Source organism: Garra rufa, chromosome 4, assembly GCF_049309525.1.
Source record: "Garra rufa chromosome 4, GarRuf1.0, whole genome shotgun sequence".
NCBI lineage: Eukaryota > Metazoa > Chordata > Actinopteri > Cypriniformes > Cyprinidae > Garra > Garra rufa.
This window is the reverse complement of record NC_133364.1, coordinates 42,100,930-42,124,078: the sequence shown is the minus strand read 5'-3', so window position 1 is coordinate 42,124,078 and position 23,149 is coordinate 42,100,930. Positions and strand designations below refer to the sequence as shown.

The following is a 23,149-nucleotide window of genomic DNA, read 5'->3' as shown; positions in this document are numbered from 1 at the left end:
TCCAGGGGTGTGACATTACACCCCCCTCCCGGAAACGGCGCGTCCACGCGCCGACCGAACTACAAAGTCTTTAGGAGGGGGTTTGGGTGGAGGACGTTCTTCCGGAAGGGGGGCCAGGAATGAAGTCCAGGGTGGTGACTGAATAATCCATGGTGGTGATGACGGAGGGAGGAGCCAAGGAGGAGACGGGAGGGATCCGGAGCAGGAGGAGCCAGGTGATACCCAGACCACAGCCAAGATGGAACCCCACGGTGGAGGCCGATGGAGGGAGGAGCCATGGTGGAGAGTGGGCTGACGACTCCCGGGGGCCGACCGAGGGAGGCGGAGCAGGTGGTGGTAGAGCCCGAGGCGGAGACGGAGAGCCGATGATCCCGGGCGACACCGAGGATCCGGAGGGCCAAGGTGGAACCCAAGGCTCTGGCGACCAAGGCGGAGGCGGAGATCCGGAGGTCCGCGGCGGAACCGGAGCGACAGAGGACTGAGGCTGTGCCAGAGGGATGGAGGAGTTCCACGGAGCCGGTGGGATGGAGCAACGAGGCGTAGCCGGAGGAGTGGAATCCTTAGGCGAAGGTGGGATGACGACAGACCGAGGCGGAGCCGGAAGGACGATGGAGCGCGGTGAAGCTGGTGGACCGACGGGCGACGGTGGAGACGAGGGAGCTGAGAGACGGGGTGGAGCCGCAGGTTCGGAGGGCCGAGGCGGAGTCCGGGACTCTGAGGCTGGAGGCGGAGATGAGGAATCCTCCAGCCATGACGCCGATGTTGACTGGCAGACCTGCGGCGAACCCACTGCACAGATGTCAAGCTGAGGGTGAGCAGAAGGACTGACAGGTGGCAGTGGTGGCATGGCTGACACATTATCCTTAATAAACTGAGGGAGGGTGGGTGGGAAATTATGATGGGTAGTAAGTTCAGAGATATTAGAAAGTTCAGTCCAAACATCCTCAGAATAGTCCATATTAATCACAGAAATGTCCATAGCATTGTCCATAGAAAAAGTTCCCGGAATCTCATTAAGCTCACCCTCAGTGGTGGTGCAGTGGGTAATGCTGTCCTTAGCATTCTCAACTTCCACTATCTTCTCCACCGTCGCGGTTACTGCAGCCGGCTCACACACCTGGTCTGACGCCTCGTGCCACTCTGGCTCCGTGACGATCAGCTGCTCTGTCGCTCCTCCTCGCGATGGCACGCTGGTCGCGGCGGGCGGTAGCTCCCCGTCAGCGGTGGGCTCAGGCTGATATTCCGCGGGTCGGGGTGGTAATTGGCTGGGTTCCGGGTCACGCTGCGAGACGCCTGCGTGGTGTGACTGGACGGCGTTGTAATCCTCCTCCGCTTCGTCAAGGCAGAGCTCTGAACCCCAAGCACTCAACAAGATGTTAATATAATGAGTTAGGGTCCAGTCTGGTTCACCTTCAGGCATGACGAAGCGGAGATCCTCATCCAGTCCACACCAAAATCCCTCCATAAGGCAGACGTCATCGCAGCTAGCAAGATGGCAAATGCTAATAAACTCCTCCACGTAGTCCTCTAGATCCCTGCCATCCTGGAAGATAAAGGCGGTGTAACCTTCCAGAATGGCGTTTCCCCTCCTTGGACGGACGTTGATTGAAGCGAGTTTCATAATGGTGAATACTGGTGATGAACACGACGGAAACAAAAGACTGAAAAAAGACGTAAAACAAAACGGGGGAATTCACAAAAAATAAACTGTTATGGTCGATCGTTCTGTCACGATTCACACTAAACACACGAACAACGACGGAGTAAAAGTGAAGGTATTTAATAATCCAATGGAGGCAGGCAGAAACAGGAACACAACGTGGTAACATTTAACGATCGACAAACATCAGTGGAAGCACACACATTAAATAGACATGATGATTACAAACACAGGTGTGGGTAATGATGGGAACAAACCAAGTAACAGAAACCAGCGGGGGGAAAAGGATGGGAGAAACCAACTAAAGTCCAGGGGTGTGACACTAATATACTTAAGTAAAATCTAACTCTTTTTTTATGGGTTATATTTAATCCCCCCAGAGTAATTTATTACAGTGTAATAACACCAGAGAGAAATCTTTGCTGTGCCATCACTGGAAATACTTGCTGAAACAAGACAAAAGTTAAAATTGTAATTGCATTAATAAATTAGGTGAAACAAGCAGGTGAGATCAAGTGTGCAAAATTACTTGAAGATGGAGCATTGATGGTAACATGTAATAGTAAAGAGCAGAGGAATAATGTGATAAAAATGAAAATGGTATTGGAGTGTTTTAGGTTTTCTTCAGTAAAGCCATCTTGGTAAAGGGAGTTAGCAATATACAGCAGCTAGTTATCTTAAAAAATTGATTCAATCCAGGCACTCAAATTTTAAAGATTTCAGAGTGTGCAGTGGGGCTTTTAAAATTTGGAAGTTTCTGCTCTACAAGTACAAACAGGAGAAATGCCCCTGCTATTGAGCAAGAGGCCTCTGATAGCAAAATACTGGGCTAATGACATGAGACATTACATTTCCTTGTCAAATGAAAGCTGCCATGGCAGTCCTTCAGCCGTCAGTCCTCACGAAACTAAGATGTATGTGACTTTGTTTCTTCATTAGAACACAAACTACTCAGAATTTTTTACTTAAATTGTTGCAGTCAAATCTTTGAAAGGAAAAAAAAAACATGCACAAATTTAAGTTTAACATGATCCCTGCAGTTTTCTTTGCTCCCTACTCACTGAGCAGGGGAAATCCGTTGAAGTTTAATACACTTCTGAAATTCATTCACATATTTGCGCTATGCCACCGCATACAGCGTCTTCACACACAGCTTCAAATGAAACATACAGCCTACACTCACTTACTCACAACTAATTGTTCGCAGCGAGCATATATGTTCCATTTGAAGGTAATTAAAGCATGCAAGACGTGAATTTAAATTGTATTTATTTACAGATACATTTATGTCACACTTCTCTAGAAATTTCATCTGTGTGTGAAGACGCTGTATGCAGTTGCGTAGCGCAAATATGTGAATGTCTGTGGTCTATCCACAAAGTAAACAGAGCGATGGACTAAATTGCATTCGGCGAGAGTGCCACTCTTCCTGTTTAACCTGAAACCGTAACACCATAATGACATAAGCGTGCTCTGGCACAAATGCTGAAACCCTATGTGAGTGCAGGCCATATGGGGAGTGGGGAGGGGAGACAATCGTACTCGAGCCCGGTTCACGGCAACAGTAACTAGTGTGAGTACCCCCTAAGTAGGGGCCAATTATAAAATTAATAAAATCGACATTAAAATATACACAGGAGAGAAGCCTTTCCTCTGCCAACAGTGTAGAAAGAGTTTCACTCAAAAAGGACACCTTTAAAGTCACATGAGAGTTCACACAGGAGAGAAGTCATACACATGCTGTCAGTGTGAAACTGTTTCAGTTATCCTGGAAACCTTGGAGTCCAGATGAGAGTTCACTCTGGAGAGAAGCCTTTCAACTGCAAACATGTGGAAAGAGTTTCAGCATAAAATTACAACTTTAAAACCACATGAAAGTTCACACTGGAAAGAGCCCTTCACCTGCCATCTAACGTTTCAATCGAAAACAATTATTTTATGCCCTCAGGCGAATTCACACTTTGGAGAACCTATTTACCTGCCAACAGTGTGGAAAGACTTTCATTAAAAAATGACACCTTGACAATCTCAAGAAAATTCACAATAGAGAGAATCCTAACAGATCCCCTCAGTCTGAAAAGTGTTTCAATCAAAGTGGAAATCTTGATGTCCACCCGAAAATTCACACTACAGAGAGACATTTGACCTTCCAACAGTGTGGAAAGAGTTTCATTTAAAAAGGCCTAGGCTGGTTTTAGAGGGCTTTTGGCCACTTTGCCAGCCTGGTCTTAGCTGGTCAGGCTGGGAGACCAGCTAAAACCAGTTACTTACAGCTTAAACCAGCTAAGACCAGCCTATGCTGGTTTTAGCAGGTTTTCTTGACCAATAGTTTTTGCAGTTTACTAAAACTCGCCTTGATGTACATGGTTTATTGTTGTCTAACCTACAATAGTGCACAGCATTTGTGCTAACATTTCAAGGAGCTAATAAGATTGATGAAACAAAAGACAAAACAAATGTTTTAATTTAAACATTTTAATTTAGTCATTCTTTCACAAGAACAATTGAATTACATTGAATTAGCTTTTAAAAAATATCTTTAGATTATAATCATTACAGGCTTTCACCAAAAAAAAAAAAAAAAAAGGAAAAGGCAATAGCTAAAATAACCATAACTATAGCAAGAGCTGAATTACATTAAACATTATGAACAAATCAGTCAAAAAGCCTTTTTTGTTATCTTGTAGTTATCTGCGCTGTGAGATGGCTTTCTTTCTTAGGCTTACTTTAACACTGATTTTATTTGTGATGTAACCTGTAAAAGACAGAAAGAAACAGAACATAAGTTCACTAACCATATCATTTATTGTAACCAGTAAAGAGCGAGCACAGGCTTGTTTGCAGGGATTCCATGTAATTCCTTTATGATTAACTTCCAAGTAAATTGCGCAGGCGTTTAGGTTCTCATGAAGACCCACCCACTTCAAAAAGCTATAAAGTGAGCGCTGTACAGGGATGATATTTTTAATCACAACCTGATCAAAGATGGATCTGCAGATCTCAGTTTTTCTTCTGTTCTTGCTTTTTACTGCAGGTACAAAGACAAAAATCATTTGTAATGTTACTGGGTACAAATACAGACCTGTATGTCTCACTGTCTCTGTCTTGTATTACTAAAGGACACTCTCTCAGGTGTTACAAGTGCAGCAATCCGATAGGTTCTTGTGCAGATCCAACGGTAGAAACATGTCCCAGTGGATCTTCCAAATGCTCAAAGATAACAACAGTGATGGAAGTCGGTAAGTCCAATATGATAGATTAAAATTTACTGTTATAATTGATGGATGATTCATTGGTGCTGCTTCACTGGAAATAACTTATCACAGAGCTGATAAATATGTTATAGGAAAAAAAAAGTACTACACTTTGTTATGCTAAACAGTAAAGCTACAAACCATGTGTTTATGATTGATGATATGATGACATATATTAAGATAACATGAAAAGAAATACCAACTTGAGATATCAAGCAGCATAACAGAATGTTTTTGTACATCTAAATAACTAAAAGTACATTTTTGTTCAAGTTACAAATGCATTCTGGATACTTTTTGATCTTTTCACATAACTGCAAATAGTGGAATTGTTTCATTATCCTATTACATGTATACTGAATTAATTTTTTGTAGGTTCCGCTAAGGGGACCAGCATAGTTAAAGGGTGTGCACCAGCTGACTGTAAAACTGGGACCGAACAGATATTGGCTGGAAGCATATCTATCCAGTGCTGTGACTCTGACCTTTGCAATGCAGCAGGTATTGCCTTTCATTTGACTGTCTGATTTTGACCACAGTTACTTAAAAATACAAACACTAATACTACAAAGACAAGTGATTATTCAGAAATACGATAATATGCTCCTTTGAACAGTATAAAAGTGTATGGTTAAATATGGAGAATCTTATTAAGTCAAATACTTTCAGAGAGTTTTTTTTTATTGTTTTTAGAAAACTGTAATAAGTATATCAGCAATGAATAAGCATTTGTAATTGCTAATATCTGTAGAAGTAGCATTAATTAACAGTAGTTTCCTTATTGTCTTGATTAGATGGAATGTTTAAAGGAAGCTTCCTCCTGCTGTTGTCTCCTCTGTTCTTCTACTTCCTGTTTCAGTGAGTCCAGCTGTACTTCAGATTCAACAACTGCAGCAAAAATTGAATGTCACATACATTTTTCTTCCTACTTTACGTAACAAATAAAGTGAGCATGTTCTGCTGTTTTTTGGTATCATGATTTGAGGAATGTGAAATCAGTATTTTATTGAACAAATATTAACCAAAATCCTGCACCAACAACGCAACAGACAAAAAATAACAAATAAATACAAATAAAAATCATATATAATTATGAGTTTGCAATATCTGCAGTACTTTTGTAGAGTAATTGTACCTGGAATCGAGACTATGTATTTCCTTGATAGTTTATAGTTCCTTTTCATATATGTATGAGCAATATCACACAAGTAGTCATGTGATATAACTCAATATTAGCATGGCTAGTAGGCACCACGCCGTAGGTAAACACAACCATGCTGATATAAATCTATATCACACAATATGAGTGTGATATTGCAGTTACAGTTCAAAGGCACTAATGTTTTTTTTTTAATTAAAAAATAAATAAGTTTCTTTAAAAAAATTGTTGTTTTTCAGTGATTTCCAATTTTTTCCAATTTACATTTGATCTAATGAAATAGATTTACATTTTGTCAGTGGAGTTGTAAAATTTGGCAAAAGTTGGCCAATTAACTTAGGGTGACCATACGTCCTCTTTTACCCGGACATGTCCTCCTTTTTGGCTATAAAATTATGTCCTGGGGGATTTTGTAAAATTTTATAAAATGTCAGTTTTTTTTTTTTTTTTACCTCATTTCACTGACCGTCATTAATTCAACACTTTCAGTGCAGCCACTGCCCAACGGCATTATTCTGAGGTACCTGCAGGGATGTACTTGCCATCGGGAGCATGACATTCCCAGTGGGCCGATCACCGAAGCGAGGGAGACCTCCCCCATATTAGGCGCTATTTTAAATTATAATAGCCGAAAAGTGTGAAGCGGTGGGATCAATCATCCGCACAGAGCTGACGAAGACGCGCTGCAATTATGCCACGATGTACAGTGATAAACAGCGCAAGTTGCTTGATCCATTCAGATAACACACAGAATTGTGTTATACAGTCATGTGATATGAGAACATTAGGTTCGTAGCCACAACATTGGATAGGCTACTGCATGATGAAGTAAAGTGGAAAACGCCAATAAATAATTACTGTCAAAACAAAATTATTACAAATTTCATAGTTTATTATTATTATTTATTTTAAAAACCATATAACTAATGTTTTCGTGTGACCACCGTCTTACTAATACTAATATTCTTAGCAATAACTTCTTTCTTTTGAATGTTTAGTTGTAATTCGTTTTAATTGGAGCTAAAATGTTAATTCAATAAGAGCCTGATTAAAGAATTAAATAGGGGTCTTATATAAGTTAGGTGTTTACTATAGGCCTACATAATAAAGTTCTTAAAGGGACAGTTCACCCAAAAATAAAACTTGTCATCATTTACTCAACATCATGTAATTTCAATCCTGTACAGGGCTCTGAACCGGTTTAAGGAACGAAAACGAAAAACGAAAACAAATGACATTAAACAGGAACAAAAACGAAAACAAAATCAATTTTAATCGTTCTGAACAGAAACAGAAACAGAAATTCCAAATTAACCGGTTAATAACGGTATTTTTATCGTTCTCTTTATTATATCAATTTGGCAGACCAAAAACATGAATTCAAATTGTGTGCGCAAATGCAACGGTGACGCATACACCGTGAAATGCCCGCGAAGCAGACGTCATAAGCAGAGCCCTTTCTGATGCGACGAGCACCTGCTGTTTCATGTGCAAAGGTATGTTTAGGTTTAAGTTATTGTAGCCTAATTAAAACTTGTAGTTAAAATTGTCTATTGCTTTTAGTTCTCTTTTGTTTGAGTGAAAATAGCCTATAATAGGCTATGCATATTAGGTAAGGAATAATTAAGTCAACAGGTTTTTATCGCAGATTAAGCCGTGTGGTCAGAATCTGAAGCGGATGGTCTTGAAGGGGCTTATTTCGCTATAGTATTATCAAACAAGAAAATTGTTTAAAAAAAATTATTAGCTCATTTGTAACGCGTTTCCAGGCACGGCCGTAGCCAGCTATGAGGTCACCGAGGTCCGGCCCTTGGTCATTTTTGTATATTCAAAAATAAAATGCCAAGCTCTCTGAATGATTATTAAGCCGTTTAAACCACCTCATATCGCATGAGTGTTTGCAATTCATGTTGATGCGAGAAGCTAGCGCAGTGAACGGGGCTTGAGAGCGCGTTGAGTGAGAGAGCGTGTGCAGCCTCCGTTTGTTGCCAGATCCACCTATTATACGTGTATTTTTCCAATTTAGTGTGACACTTTGGGACGTTTATAAAGTGGAAAGTTGAACGTTAGTGTTACTGATATATTAATCTTGTTTAAAAAACACAAGCTTTGAACTTATTTCGGATATCTTTTTCTCTCTTTTTGTAATTGCTTGTTTTTCATAGCAATATCTGGCAACATTGTACTTTCATAAAATAAAATCTTCTGACGCTAGGCTATATGTAGTGCATTTGAGGGTGTTTATATAGCACAATTTTTTCAACACCTTACTTCGGACCGCGCTAATTTTCAAACCCTGGTTGTGAACTCGTTTACTTTCGGTTTTAAAGACAAGAAGTTCAAATGACACGAACACGGAATTTGGTTTAATCATTTGTAAACATAATGCCAAACATGTTATTAAAAGGCACACTATCTATCTATCTATCTATCTATCTATCTATCTATCTATCTATCTATCTATCTATCTATCTATCTATCTATCGTGCTGTCCCTTGTCAAAAAATCCCATAGGATTCCAATAGGATTTCTCTACAGGATTCCAGTTAGAATTTCTATCATATTTTGGAACCGTTCCTAAAGGATTCCATTAGGAATTATCTTATAGGATTTTCTTATAGGACAAGACATAAATATCCTGTAGGATAATTTCTACAGGATTTTAATGGGATTTATTTTAAAGCATCTTTCAAGAATTTTGAAGAATCCTAACGGTACGCTTTTTTAATTGTTTATATTAGTTTAGTGTCTTGCAGTTTACTTTAACTCACCTTAATATACATTCCAATAGGAATCCTCTACAAATCCTAAAGGATTCCACTAGGAATTCTCTACAGGATTCAAATCAGAATTTCTATCATATTTTGGAACCATTCCTAAAGGATTCCATTAGGAATTATTTTATAGGATTTTCCTATAGGACAAGACATAAACATCCTGTAGGATAATTTCTACAGGATTTTAATGGGATCCTTTTTTATTTTAAAGCATCTTTCAAGAAGAATCCTAAGACTATTCCTATTGAAATCCTATAAAAACAGTTCCAACATAAGATCCAGTACAAGTTACTTATCAGAATCCTTTAGGATTTTTTGATAAGCAACATACAATGAACAACGTCTACATCAGGGTGATGTAAACAGCAAACTGCAAGTACTATTTGTTAGTAAAACAAGAACAGTGGAAAAGTTCACCTTTAGATAAAAAAGTTCCCATAAAGACATGAACAAGCATCCAATTTGATCCCATAAAAAATCCTTTAGGAATGATCCTACAGAATATATAAGAATCTTATAAGAATATTCCTATCAAAATCCTATAGGAATGGTTCCAAAATATGATAGAAATTCCAATAAGAATCCTGTACAAAATTCTTATTGGAATCCTTTAGGATTTTTTGACAAGACATAAATATTCTGTAGGATGGTTTCTATGGGATTTTTATGGGATCAAATTGGATGCCTGTTCTTTTTGTAATCTAAAGTGCACTTTTCCACTGTTTTTGTTTTACTATCAAATAGTATTTGCAGTTTGCTGTTTACATCACCTTGTTCAATAACATTGTAAACAACATGTGAGGTGATTTGTGCAGCACACAGCTTTAGTGAAACACACACACACACACACACACACACACACACACACACACACACACACACACACACACACACACACACACACACACACACACAGTGTGTAGCAATTGTCCTCCAATGCAAATACTGGAGCAGTTCTAGACTTGAGTGAGGGAGGTAACTTAGATATAAAACTTAGAGGACACCAGAAGTTGGAAAGAAAAATAACTCTTTACTGTGACAATAAATAAATAAATAACATAACAAAAGGTTAAACAGTCTTTTCTAAATTAGTAGTAGTTTAATTCAGCAAATCCTGGGCTGAATGATTACAGTTTTTTCCAATTGCTAACACACTAAAATGACATGCACAGCACAATTATTTAAACTGACACAAAGACAGCAAAACTTCTTCTCAAGTCTTCAAAAGTCTAAACACATTTTCTGCTTTACACACATTTTGCAATTCAAAATGACACTTTTTAAATGCACTGAAAACAGTTCTCTGCATAAGACACAACAATCTGACATAAAGTCACATGCTTGCCATTTCAAAACACTGCTATTCAAAATGACACTGCATGAGCTAATTGGCCAATTACATGTGCCACCTGGCCAAACACCTCAATGGTTAATTGTGAACACTTCAATCAGGATGTAAGCACTATAAAAAGACCACGGGTGAGAATTTTTTTTTTTTTTTTTTTAACTGTAATATATTTTTTCTGAAATTTTATTTTTCAGTTTACTGTTTTTTGTAAGAATATTTTTGTTCAGTCCCATGTAAATATTGAAAGGACCGATTCACTGGCCCGAAAACGAAGTTCCAGCGATCTGGATGAAGGTTTACTACATGTTCGGTCTTTTACAGCGCTTCAAGATTTGCGTTTCAATTTTAGTCTTGCTCCGTTCTAATCTGACTCCAATTTTAAGTGATCATTAAATTTAGACTGTATTTCCAATCAAAAGGTTATCACAAATATTGATTATGAATGAACTACTTGATTATTCTAGACATTCCATATTTTAAATTATTTGTTCGTTGGAGGACCTAATGTCTATAACAAAAGTCTCCTCACAATTTACTAGTCATATTGATTTCAGGACATATCAGAATAGCCAAATATAACATTTTATTTGTCAGGTAAAATCTATCATGCCAATTACACAATTAAACAATGAGAACCCAATTCAGTTTCAATTTAGATAAATACATAACCTCAATGACTCAAAGATGTATCTAAGAGTGGGAAAGACATACCTGACTACCAGAGAGACACACTGCAGCATGAGAGAGACCTGGAGGTTTAGCTCCAGAGACCCTCGCATACATACAGTGTGGGGGTTTTGGCTACAAAAATCCCCAAGTTGTGTTTCATCACTTGCCTTATATACCAGACCAGAACAAACAAATATTCCAATCAGTTGTAAAAATACAAAGACCTTTTGGTCTTTCAGGAGTTCTCGCAACCCCAGGTTCGCACCTGGTTGGAGGTTCCCATCTGCCCCTAAAGGGAAAACACACCCAATAGCAGCAAACCCAATTCTATGGAAGTTTTCAATCTTTCTTACAGTATATGTGACTGCTATGAAATTGAGACCATTTTAACAATCGCACAGAGACCATTAGAATGATTCCAAACATGAAGGGGAAAATACATTCACAAGATATAACATGAGTATCATGTGCATCTTCCACATGTGACTTTAAGCAAAAGCTTTTAGGGAGAAAGGTGTGGGTGTGAGAGTGAGAGGCGGGGAATTCAAAGTAGCATGGTGGGGTTGTTTGGTCTTCTTTGAAGATCCCTTAGGTTTATTGTTTTGTTGCATGCCATCTGTTCGTACTGTATTTTAATTCCATGAGCAGATAATTTCACTCTTTACAGCCATGAGGAGATAATTTCACTCCTTACAATATATCTGCTGTGCATATGTTGCACTGACTTGTTTACTGTAGTGAAAAAAAAATAAAAAATGTTGCAACAGGATGTGTGTGTATCTGCATATTTCTGTGCATGTGAGCAATCTGATACATATTTTAGTATTATGGCAAAGCATACTAAAGATGGGGGTGCTTTTCATTATGCCCAAGAGTGTGTAGTTGGTTAGGCAAAAATCTGGTAATATGAATGAAGTGTGTGCCATTTCATGCAAAAGTTTGATTTTGATAATGCTATGTGTAGTTTCGGTTGCAGTGCTTCATTTTACAGGATATATGAGGTATTTTGCCGTTTGGGTGTGTGGTTTTGTGAATTGTGTTAAGTATTTTGATAAAACCAGACTAGTTTGAAAAATTGTGTGTTAGCAATTGGAAAAAACTGTAAGTTAATAATAGTTAGGATTAAATCTAAATCTTAATGTCTTTTTTTCTGTAGTAACCCTTTTTTCTTCACAAGAAAAATAACAACTTTGTTGTTCTCAAGACAAAGCAAATACACATCACAACATTATTTCCTTCATTTTTATTAAAATATTTGAAAAGGGAGAAATTAAGACTGCTGTCTTTTATAGTATTCACTATCCAAATCACACATTGGTGGATGGAGTTAGTGTTAATAGTCTTCGCCAACAACGTGTGCTATTTGCACTTGCAATAAAATAACGTTATTAACTGGTATTTTTTCTAGAAAACCGTTCTCGGAACGTATTGTTCTAATGAGGAACGCAAGAACAGAAACGTTATAATATCGATTCTGCTCGGAGTGAACCGAATGGATTTTTTTTCCGTTTTTAAGCCCTGATCCTGTATGAACTTTTTTCTTCTGTGTAACATAAAGGAAGATACTTTGAGAAATTCAAAACTTTTTTGTCTATAGAGTAGAAATCAAGGGTAACCAAACAAAATATCTTTTGTGTTCCACAGAAGAAAGTAAGCCATACAGTTTTGGAACGACATGAGGGTGATGATTTTTATTACTGAATGTTTTTTTATTACATAATTTATTAGCAACAAATTTCCTGCATTCTAGCTCAAAATCAATGCTTTACTGCATGCATTTCTCTGTGACAAAAATACAATTATGTTTGTTGCATTTGAATTCAGCAGTATTTATCATTATTTGTTTATGTCCTGTTTTATTCATTCATGCACTCTTAAAAATTTCCTGTAGAAATTACAGTAACTTACTGGCAGCAGTTCGCCAGTAACTTACTGTAAATTAAATTTTCAGTAATAATACTGTATTTATATTTACAGTAATATTTATTGTACTGTAAATGTATTTACAGTAATATTTATCATACTGTTAATGTCATAGTTATGTCAGTTTATGTCATTGGTTTTTCCCATTTGTCTTCCCCCTGTCATTTTGTGATCATTTGGTTTAGTCCTCGTTTGTGTTATCACCGTCACCTGTGTTTAATTATTAGTTACCCTTTATAAGTCTGTCTTTGAGTTCAGTGTATTGTCGGTCCTTAACGTGATTTGGATGTGTGTGAAAACCCTCTGTGTTCCTGCCTGTTCCAGCCTTGTTCATCTTGGAGAATTCTATTAAATATATTGTTGATTGTTAATCTCGTCTATCGTCTCGTCTCGTCCTGCACACACACCCGTGACAGAAGGACCGACCGCAACAGTTCACGGCGTTTAACCCCTGCGTTTTGTTTCCGTTTTGTATCAGTGTGTTTTTTTTTGTTTGTTTTTTTTTTCCCTATGGAACCCGCCGTCAGAATCATTCTTCTGGAGCAGGGGAATCGCTCTCTCGTGGACCACACCAGAGACTTCGTGCAACTTGTACCATTCACGCACTACCCGGACAGCTGTTTATGCACGTTTTATCGTAAGGGACTCAATGATACCATCAAGGCGCAGCTGTCCGGGGAGGGTCCGCGAGAGAGCATCGCCAATTTCATCGAGTGGGTGCTGGTGTCCAGTAGAGCTTCGTTGACCGCGGAGGATGACACCAGCCCCACTCAAGACCCAGAGCCCAGCCCACCATCACCCCGACACGCGGAGTTGGAGCCCGAGCGCACCGCGGAGGAGGAACTAGAGCCGCGAACGACAGAGCCAGAGTCCTCCACGGATGATCAGGTGCGTGAGCCGACCTCTACTACTGCGACGGTGGATTTTGACGTGGAGCAAGTGAGGGCAACGGAGAGCCCTGCCCACTGCACCACCGCTGAGGGTGAGATGGACACTAGCTCTGGGGAATTAACTATGGACGATAATTCTGATTTAATAGACTTTTTCTCGGATCTCATCGAAGATAACTCTGGTAACTTAATTGACTTTGATATGGAAATATCCGTCTGTCCTGTCTGCCCGGAATTCCCACCCACCCACCCACCCTCTGTCATCTGATGCCATGTTTGTCTGGCCGCCGCTGTCCCCTGACAGCCCCTCAGCTCACCCTCAGCCCACCACCTGTGCAGTGGGCTCGCCGCGGGGCTGCCAGCTTCCATCGGCGTCTCGGCTGGAGGATCCCTCAGCTCCGCCTCCAGCCTCTGAGTCCAGGACTCCGCCTCGGCCCTTCGACCCCGCGGTTCCACCTCGGCTCTCGACGCCCTCCTCTTCACCGTCGCCCGTCGATCCACCAGCTCCACCGGGCTCCATCGTCTTTCCGGCTCCGCCCTGGTCAGTCGTCACCCCATCGGCGCCTCAGGACTCTGCTCCTCCGGCTGTGCCTCGTCGCGCCGTCCCACCGGCTCCTTGGGACTCCTCCTTCCTGTGGGCACAGTCTCCATCCTCTGTCGCTCCGGCTCCGCCGCGGATCTCCGGGACTCCGCCTCCGCCTCGGGCGCCAGAGCCTGTTCCACCTTGGCCCTCCGGATCCTCGGCGTCACCCCGGATCATCGGCTCTCTGTCTCCGCCTCGGGCTCCTCCTCCATCTGCTCCGCCTCTGTCGGTCGGCCCCATGGAGTTGGCACGCCTTCGTCCACCATGGTTCCTCCCTCCATCGGCTCCACCATGGGTCGACATCACGGCTGCTCTCTGGGTCTGGCTCAACCTCTCCTGCTCCGGATCCCTCCTGTGTCCACCCTGGCTCCTCCCACCATCGTCGCCCCCTTGGACTGTCTTGTTTACCACTTGGACTTTTGTTTTGGTCCCCCTCCCGGGGTTGCGTCCTCCACCTAAGCCTCCTCCATGGACTCTGTTTTTCTGTTTTGCTGCCCCTCTTCTCTGTTTTCTGTTTTCGGCTGAAGCAGGGGGAATTACCGCTCGAGGGATACACGTTAATGTTTCAGCTCATAGCTCATACCACCAGCTATCCGGACGACGCGCTCTGTGCATTCTATGACGCAAGTCTCAATGCGTCGTGCAGAGCGTCGTCGTCCGAGAACGGCCCTCGAGCGGACTTCGCCGCATTTGTGGAGTGGACACTGGCGAGAAACAGACCCTCGTTCCCCGCCAGTTCCGTGGATAATCTCGCCAGTGCCACTCCGGACCCAGAGCCCAGCCAGCCACCCCGACCCGCGGATTATGAGCCCTTCATAGACGGAAAGCCCGAGCCCAGAGCGACAGCAGTGTGGAGTGCCGAAGGGGTCAAAACTGCTGATCAGGTGCGTGAGCCGACTATTACATCTGCGACGGTGGAGTGCTTTGTGGAGCAAGAGAGGGCGGTAGAGAGCCCTGCCCACTGCACCACCACTGGGGGTGAGCTTGAGCAACACTCTGGGGACTTAATAGACTTTATCACTGAAATACCTGTCTGCTTGGATTTCCCACCCACTCTCCCTCTTCTGCCTAGTCCTGAATCTCCGCTGGTTCCGCCCAGCCTACCTGAATTCCCGTTGTCGACTGTCTGTCCCCTTGCTCACCCTCAGCCCACCATCTGTGCGGTGGGTTCACCGCAGGTCTGCCAGTCTCCATCGGTGTCAAGGCTGGAGGATCCCTCACCATCGCCTCCAGCCTCAGAGTCCTGGACTCCACCTCGGCCCTCCGACCCTGCGGCTCCACCCCGGCTCTCTGCTCCCTCGTCTCCGCCGTCGCCCGTCGATCCACCAGCTCCACCGGGCTCCATCGCCCCTCCGGCTCCGCCCTGGTCAGTCGTCGCCCCACCTTCGCCTCTGGACTCCACTCCTCCGGCTGTGCCTCGTCGCTCCGTCCCACCGGCTCTGTGAACCTCCTCCCTTCCGTGGGCACAGCCTCGGTCCTCTGTCGCTCCGGCTCCGCCGTGGATCTCCGGATCTCCACCTCCGCCTTGGTCGCCAGAGCCTTGGGTTCCGCCTTGGCCCTCCGGATCCGCGGCGTCAAGATCTTCGGCTTTCCGTCTCCGCCTCGGGCTCCACCACCACCTGCTCCGCCTCCGTCGGTTGGATCCATGGAGTCGTCAGCCTCTCCTCCACCATGGCTCCTCCCTCCATCGGCTCCACCGTGGATTTACATCTTGGCTGCGGCCTGGGTCCCACCTGGCTCCTACTGCTCCAGCCCCCTCCTGTCACCTCCTTGGCTCCTCCCTCCGTCATCACCTCCATGGACTGTTCCGTCACCACCCTGGACTCCATCTTGTTCCCTCCTCCCGGGAGTCCGTCCTCCACCTAAGCCCCCTCCAAAGACTTTGTACTGTTTCCTTTTGTATGTTTGTCGGCACGAGGACGTGCCTTCCGGGAGGGGGAGGTAATGTCACACCCCCGGACTTTCTATTTGGTTTCTCCCAGTTTCCCCCGCAGTTCTGAGTGTTTTTGGTTTCTCCCTCATCGTCGACACCTGTGTTTGTAATTAGTCTGTGTATTTAAGGTGTGTGTTTTCCCCTGTACTCTTGTCGGTCTTTAATGTTATCCTGATGTTTCCTCTCCATGTTCCTGTGTCTGCCTGTTCCCATTGGATTTATTAAATGTTCGTTTTTCCCAGCCAGCAATGACTTGTGGGGCCCAGCTGGGTTAACTACGGGTTCCATGGGAACTGTGTGGGCATGGGCTTTGGCTGGGTGAAATCAGCGGTTCCCATGTAGGTTTTGTAGTATGAGTCCCACATAGGAAGCCCATATGAGCTGATTACATGGGTCACATAAGGGACAGGCATGGGCCAAGTGGGCATGGGTTTGATCTGGGAACACATATATGGGTCTTGCATGACATATTTATGGGCCAAGTGGGCATGGGTTTTATCTGGGAATGCATATATGGGTCCTGCATGGCATATTTATGGGCCAAGTGGGCATGGGTTTGAACTGGGAATGCATATATGGGTCCTGCATGGCATATTTATGGGCCAAGTGGGCATGGGTTTGAACTGGAAATGCACATATGGGTCCTGCATAGAATTTTTATAGGCCAAGTGGGCATGGGTTTGAACTGGGAACACAAATATGGGTCCTGCATGACATGTTTATGGGCCAAGTGGGCATGGGTTTGATCTGGGAACGCATATATGGGTCTTGAATGGCATATTTATGGGCCAAGTGGGCATGGGTTTGATCTGGGAATACATATATGGATCCTGCATGACATATTTATGGGCCAAGTGGGCATGGGTTTGAACTGGGAATGCATATATGGGTCCTGCATGGCATATTTATGGGCCAAGTGGGCATGGGTTTGAACTGGGAATGCACATATGGGTCCTGCATAGAATTTTTATAGGCCAAGTGGGCATGGGTTTGAACTGGGAACACAAATATGGGTCCTGCATGACATATTTATGGGCCAAGTGGGCATGGGTTTGATCTGGGAATACATATATGGGTCCTGCATGACATATTTATGTGCCAAGTGGGCATGGGTTTGATCTGGGAACGCATATATGGGTCTTGAATGGCATATTTATGGGCCAAGTGGGCATGGGTTTGATCTGGGAATACATATATGGGTCCTGCATGACATATTTATGGGCCAAGTGGGCATGGGTTTGATCTGGGAATACATATATGGGTCCTGCATGACATATTTATGGGCCAAGTGGACATGGGTTTGATCTGGGAACGCATATATGGGTCTTGAATGGCATATTTATGGGCCAAGTGGGCATGGGTTTGAACTGGGAATGCACATATGGGTCCTGCATAGAATTTTTATAGGCCAAGTGGGCATGGGTTTAAAATGGGAACACAAATATGGGTCCTGCATGACATATTTATGGGCCAAGTGGGCATGGGTTTGAACTGGGAATGCATATATGGGTCCTGCATGGCATATTTATGGGCCAAGTGGGCATGGGTTTGATCTGGGAATGCATATATGGGTCTTGCATAGAATTTTTATAGGCCAAGTGGGCATGGGTTTGAACTGGGAACACAAATATGGGTCCTGCATGACATATTTATGGGCCAAGTGGGCATGGGTTTGATCTGGGAACGCATATATGGGTCTTGAATGGCATATTTATGGGCCAAGTGGGCATGGGTTTGATCTGGGAATGCATATATGGGTCCTGCATGGCATATTTATGGGCCAAGTGGGCATGGGTTTGATCTGGGAATGCATATATGGGTCTTGCATAGAATTTTTATAGGCCAAGTGGGCATGGGTTTGAACTGGGAACACAAATATGGGTCCTGCATGACATATTTATGGGCCAAGTGGGCATGGGTTTGATCTGGGAACGCATATATGGGTCTTGAATGGCATATTTATGTGCCAAGTGGGCATGGGTTTGATCTGGGAATGCATATATGGGTCTTGAATGGCATATTTATGTGCCAAGTGGGCATGGGTTTGATCTGGGAACGCATATATGGGTCTTGAATGGCATATTTATGTGCCAAGTGGGCATGGGTTTGATCTGGGAACGCATATATGGGTCTTGAATGGCATTTTTATGGGCCAAGTGGGCATAGGTTTGAACTGGGAATGCACATATGGGTCCTGCATAGAATTTTATAGGCCAAGTGGGCATGGGTTTAAAATGGGAACACAAATATGGGTCCTGCATGACATATTTATGGGCCAAGTGGCCATGGGTTTGAACTGGGAATACATATATGGGTCCTGCATGACATATTTATGGGCCAAGTGGGCATGGGTTTGAACTGGGAATACATATATGGGTCCTGCATGACATATTTATGGGCCAAGTGGGCATGGGTTTGAACTGGGAATACATATATGGGTCCTGCATGACATATTTATGGGCCAAGTGGGCATGGGTTTGATCTGGGAATACATATATGGGTCCTGCATGACATATTTATGGGCCAAGTGGACATGGGTTTGAACTGGGAATACATATATGGGTCCTGCATGACATATTTATGGGCCAAGTGGGCATGGGTTTGATCTGGGAATACATATATGGGTCCTGCATGACATATTTATGGGCCAAGTGGACATGGGTTTGAACTGGGAATACATATATGGGTCCTGCATGACATATTTATGGGCCAAGTGGGCATGGGTTTGATCTGGGAACGCATATATGGGTCTTGAATGGCATATTTATGGGCCAAGTGGACATAGGTTTGATCTGGGAACACATATATGGGTCTTGAATGGCATGTTTATAAGCTAAGTTTGGTTTGAACTGCAATTTTACTAATTTACTAATTTTACAGAAAATAACTAACTTTTTAACAGTAGTTTTCTGTGATTTCAAATTACATTCATAACTTAGTAATATTACTAATAGTGGTGGGCCGTTATTGGCGTTAACGTGCTGCGTTAACGTGAGACTCTTATCAGGCGATAAAAAGAATATCGCCTTTAATCTATTCTCAAAGTTGGGTTGGGAACTGGGTCTAAACTACGCAAGATATCATGACTTTCACCTTGATATTTTAGTGTGGATGACGTATACCTAGCCACTGTAGGAGGTGAGAACGAGTCTTCAACCTGTGTGTATGCCTACTATGAGTGTGAAATGACCACATCAAACGAGACGTGCAAACATGGATGCACCTATGAAGCCGCCGGGTTTGCTTCAGGGCAGGTGCGTTTCTAGACCCTGCACGTGCCCCAGTAAAATCTCAAGTTTGAGTTATAATTTACTTTGATAATCCCAAAATAAAGACATTAAACTATATGCAACAACTGAATTGATGCTTCTAAAAGCAACGCAGTTTAATCGAAGACTATGCACACAGATATCCATGCCCGCACGCGTCTGTGTATTTAAGGGGAACGCGCACGTCGTGCAGCCTTTTGCGCAGAAGTACTTGGTTACACAAGTTTGTATAGTTAATTATGTTGTAAATGCAATTGTCAAGCAGTTTGTGATGCATTTTGGAAACAGGAGATGAGTGCCTGGTCTAATGTGCCACCTGGCTTGAGAAACCCATTCTCAAAGACTACCTTTTAGTCATTATTTGGGTAGCACACATATTCGGATAGCCTTCAGCAGAATTCAAATTAGCCATTTTAATCTAGATTAATCTAGATTAATTTCAAAATTACAGTGAGATTAATCTAGATTAAAAAAAAATTATCTATGCCCACCACTAATTACTAACAATATCTGTAAACGAACAACTTGACTGTTATTTTAGGTCTTATATCATTAAAGGCAAATTACATTTTTTTTCTTTTTTATACAGGAAAATTACTTTTACAGTATTTTTTGTGTTATTTTAAATTGTTAAAAACTTTGTAAAATTACAAACAATATCTGTAAATTAACAACTTAACTATTATTTTAAGTATTATTCCATTAATGACAAATTACAGGAATTCTTTTTTTTTTTTGCAGTATTTTTTCTGTTTTCTTAAATTACTTACACATTGACATAAAATTACAAAAACAATCTGTAATTAAATAATGTAGCTCATTAAGGTTTATGTCTATACTAACAATTTAATGTTCTTTTTGTACACTGTGTTCCAAATTATTATGCAAATTGGATATAAGTGTCATAAACATAAAAACAAAATGGTTTTTCAATTAAACTCATGGATGGTCTCATGGCTCTTTGGGTCACTGAAATGAATCTCAGACACCTGTGATAAATAGTTTGCCAAATGAGCCAATTAAAGGAAAATTACTTAAGAAGGATGTTCCACATTATTAAGCAGGCCACAGGTTTCAAGCAACATGGGGAAAGAAAAAAGATCTCTCTGCTGCCGAAAAGTGTCAAATAGTACAATGCCTTGGACAAGGTATGAAAACATTAGATATTTCACAAAAACTTAAGTGTGATCATTGTGCTGTGCAGATTTGTGGCTGATTCAGAGCACAGACTGGTTTGTTCAGGAAAAGGCAGAATGAGGAAGGTTTCTGCCAGACAAATTCATCAGATTAAGAGAGCAGCTGCTAAAATGCCATTACAAAGTAGAAAACAGGTATTTGAAGCTGCTGGTGCCTCTGGAGTCCCGCGAACATCAAGGTGTAGGATCCTTCAGAGGCTTGCAGTTGAGCATAAACCTACTATTCGGCCACTCCTAACTAATGCTCACAAGCAGAAATGGTTGCAGTGGGCCCAGACATACATGAAGACTCATTTTCAAACAGTCTTGTTTACTGATGAGTGTCGTGCATCTTTGGATGGTCCAGATGGATGGAGTAGTGGATGGAACATGTCCCAACAAGGCTGCGACGTTAGAGGTGGCGTTTTGGGCCGGAATCATAGGGAGAGAGCTGGTAGGTTCCTTTAGGGTCCCTGAAGGTGGGAAAATGACCTCGGCAAAGTATGAAAATGAGAAACTCATTGTGTGGCCCCCATCCTCCCCTGACCTCAACCAGATTGAGAACCTTTGGAGCATCCTCAAGCAAAAGATCTATTAGGTTGAGAAGCAGTTCACATCAAAACAGCAGCTCTGGGAGGCTATTCTGACATCCTGCAAACATATTCAATCAGAAACTCTCCAAAAACTCACAAGTTCAATGGATGCAAGAATTGTGATAGTGATATCGAAGGGGTCCTATGTTAAGATGTAACTTGCCCTGTTAGGATGTTTTTGATTGAAATAGCTTTTGATTTCAGTAAATATGACCACCTAATGCTGCAAATTCAGAAAATGCCAATTTTCAGTTCTTTACAACCTATAAAATGTTTTAACTCTGTTGTAATTTGGAACAGTGCATTTTCAGTTTTTTATTTTTGAAATAAATACTGTTATCATTAGGAGGTTTTTTCAATAAAATTCAAATTATGCCCTATGGTTGATGACTTAAAAAATTATACTGACTGTCATTTGCATTGACTAATTATGAAAATCGGAGAAAGATATCATTTGCATAATAATTTGGAACACGGTGTAATTTGAAAGTAAATCTTCTTAGTTTTTATTTAGATGTATTTTACATTAAAACTCTGTAATTCTAAAAAAGTAGAATATGTATAAAATAGAAAATCAGTCTTAAAATCCACAAATCATGTAACCATGCAATAAAAATGCATTTAATTTTTTTTTTTTTATAAAGAAAAAATTAACCAATAAAGAATGAGTGTATAATTTATTTGCATTAGTCGTGTCAAAAAGCAATACCACAGTAGTCCAAATGACAATACGTTTGCAGTCCTCTCTGGTGGAATATACAGTAGGATGATAATTTAGTGTGGGAAGCATAATTGCATAATTCAAGTTGTTAAATGCTGAAAAAGCTATAGCGAATTCACTATAGCTCAGTTGACGCGCTTTCTTATTTAAATCACGCATTACCGGCTGAAAGTGAAACACCGCAAATTGTAATCTATGACGGTAGTGGCGACAGCCAATGAGCGTTTGATTATCGCTGCCTTTGATTATTCTGGCCAATGACTAGTAGGGAGCCGTTTCCCGGTTAAATTTGAATATGCTGATCGGCTTCTGTTGCAGTCTGTTTCGGTCGTTCCTCTAGCAACGACTTTCACGTGGATTATTTGTAGTACCCCAGAGTGCAGTCTGGACGATGGGGCGGGGTGACACTTTTGGGCGGAGCTACACGTGTCGCCCCGCCCACCTTAACGTTTATTGGTTTAAAATAAAGATGATCTTATTGGTGCATAGAAGTGTGACGCTATTACAGATTATTGGTGCATAGAAGTGTGACGCTTTGGGCAGGCTGGGAATGCGGAAGAACACAACAGACGTATAAACTTGTTTATAAATTTTGCGTTCATTGTTGCGATTCCACAGTATTCCATTGAAGTAGAAATACGAAAAGAAAAGAAAGAATGGTCTAATTCACAATCACTCCCTCAACAGCTGTAGTAGATGGTTCGTTACTCACTGTTTTTTGTAAGTTAATGACACAGTAGTATAAGTATGGTACGCAATGTACCTTAAAATCACACACACACACACACACACACACACACACACACACACACACAGAGAGAGCAAACTATAGCGGACATGTCACCAGTCTCACTGTAACCGTGAGTTTCCGTTAGCCCCTACGAAAATGATTACTCTCTCTCTCTCTCTCTCTCTCTATATATATATTTTTTAAATACATATATTTTTTTTACTACATATACGGCTGTTAAACTTAACTTATCATACAGATTATTGCTCCAAAAAGCCATGGTAATCACAAATTAACCATGGTTTTACTATAATAAACTTATAAGGGAGCATATATACATGCTCTTAAGAACAAAACGAAGTCTGTCACTTTTTCTTTATTACATAAACTCCAAACTGCTTATTAGTTAAACTTCATGCCTGTTATAGCAAGTGACATTACATTATCAAATGTAATTACAGCAGA

The 23,149-nt window shown here is 41.7% G+C and overlaps 1 protein-coding gene across 1 annotated transcript; it reads left to right on the top strand.

The window, feature by feature from the left end:
- The first annotated feature begins 4,593 nt into the window (after positions 1-4,593).
- On the top strand, positions 4,594-6,005 carry LOC141332730 (lymphocyte antigen 6E-like). The gene is made up of 4 exons (XM_073837695.1): positions 4,594-4,694; positions 4,780-4,899; positions 5,290-5,415; positions 5,709-6,005. The coding sequence occupies exons 1-4, from the start codon at positions 4,646-4,648 to the stop codon at positions 5,774-5,776; spliced, it is 363 nt and encodes a 120-aa protein (XP_073693796.1). The 5' UTR covers positions 4,594-4,645; the 3' UTR covers positions 5,777-6,005.
- Positions 6,006-23,149: the final 17,144 nt, after the last annotated feature.

What these genes read in the sequence shown, in the direction of transcription:
- LOC141332730 (XM_073837695.1), top strand. Translation starts at nt 4,646, where the DNA reads ATGGATCTGCAGATCTCAGTTTTTCTTCTGTTCTTGCTTTTTACTGCA. An exon ending in GTTCTTGCTTTTTACTGCAG is followed by an intron (nt 4,695 to 4,779) that starts GTACAAAGACAA and finishes GTATTACTAAAG; the next exon opens with GACACTCTCTCAGGTGTTAC. An exon ending in TGACCTTTGCAATGCAGCAG is followed by an intron (nt 5,416 to 5,708) that starts GTATTGCCTTTC and finishes TGTCTTGATTAG; the next exon opens with ATGGAATGTTTAAAGGAAGC.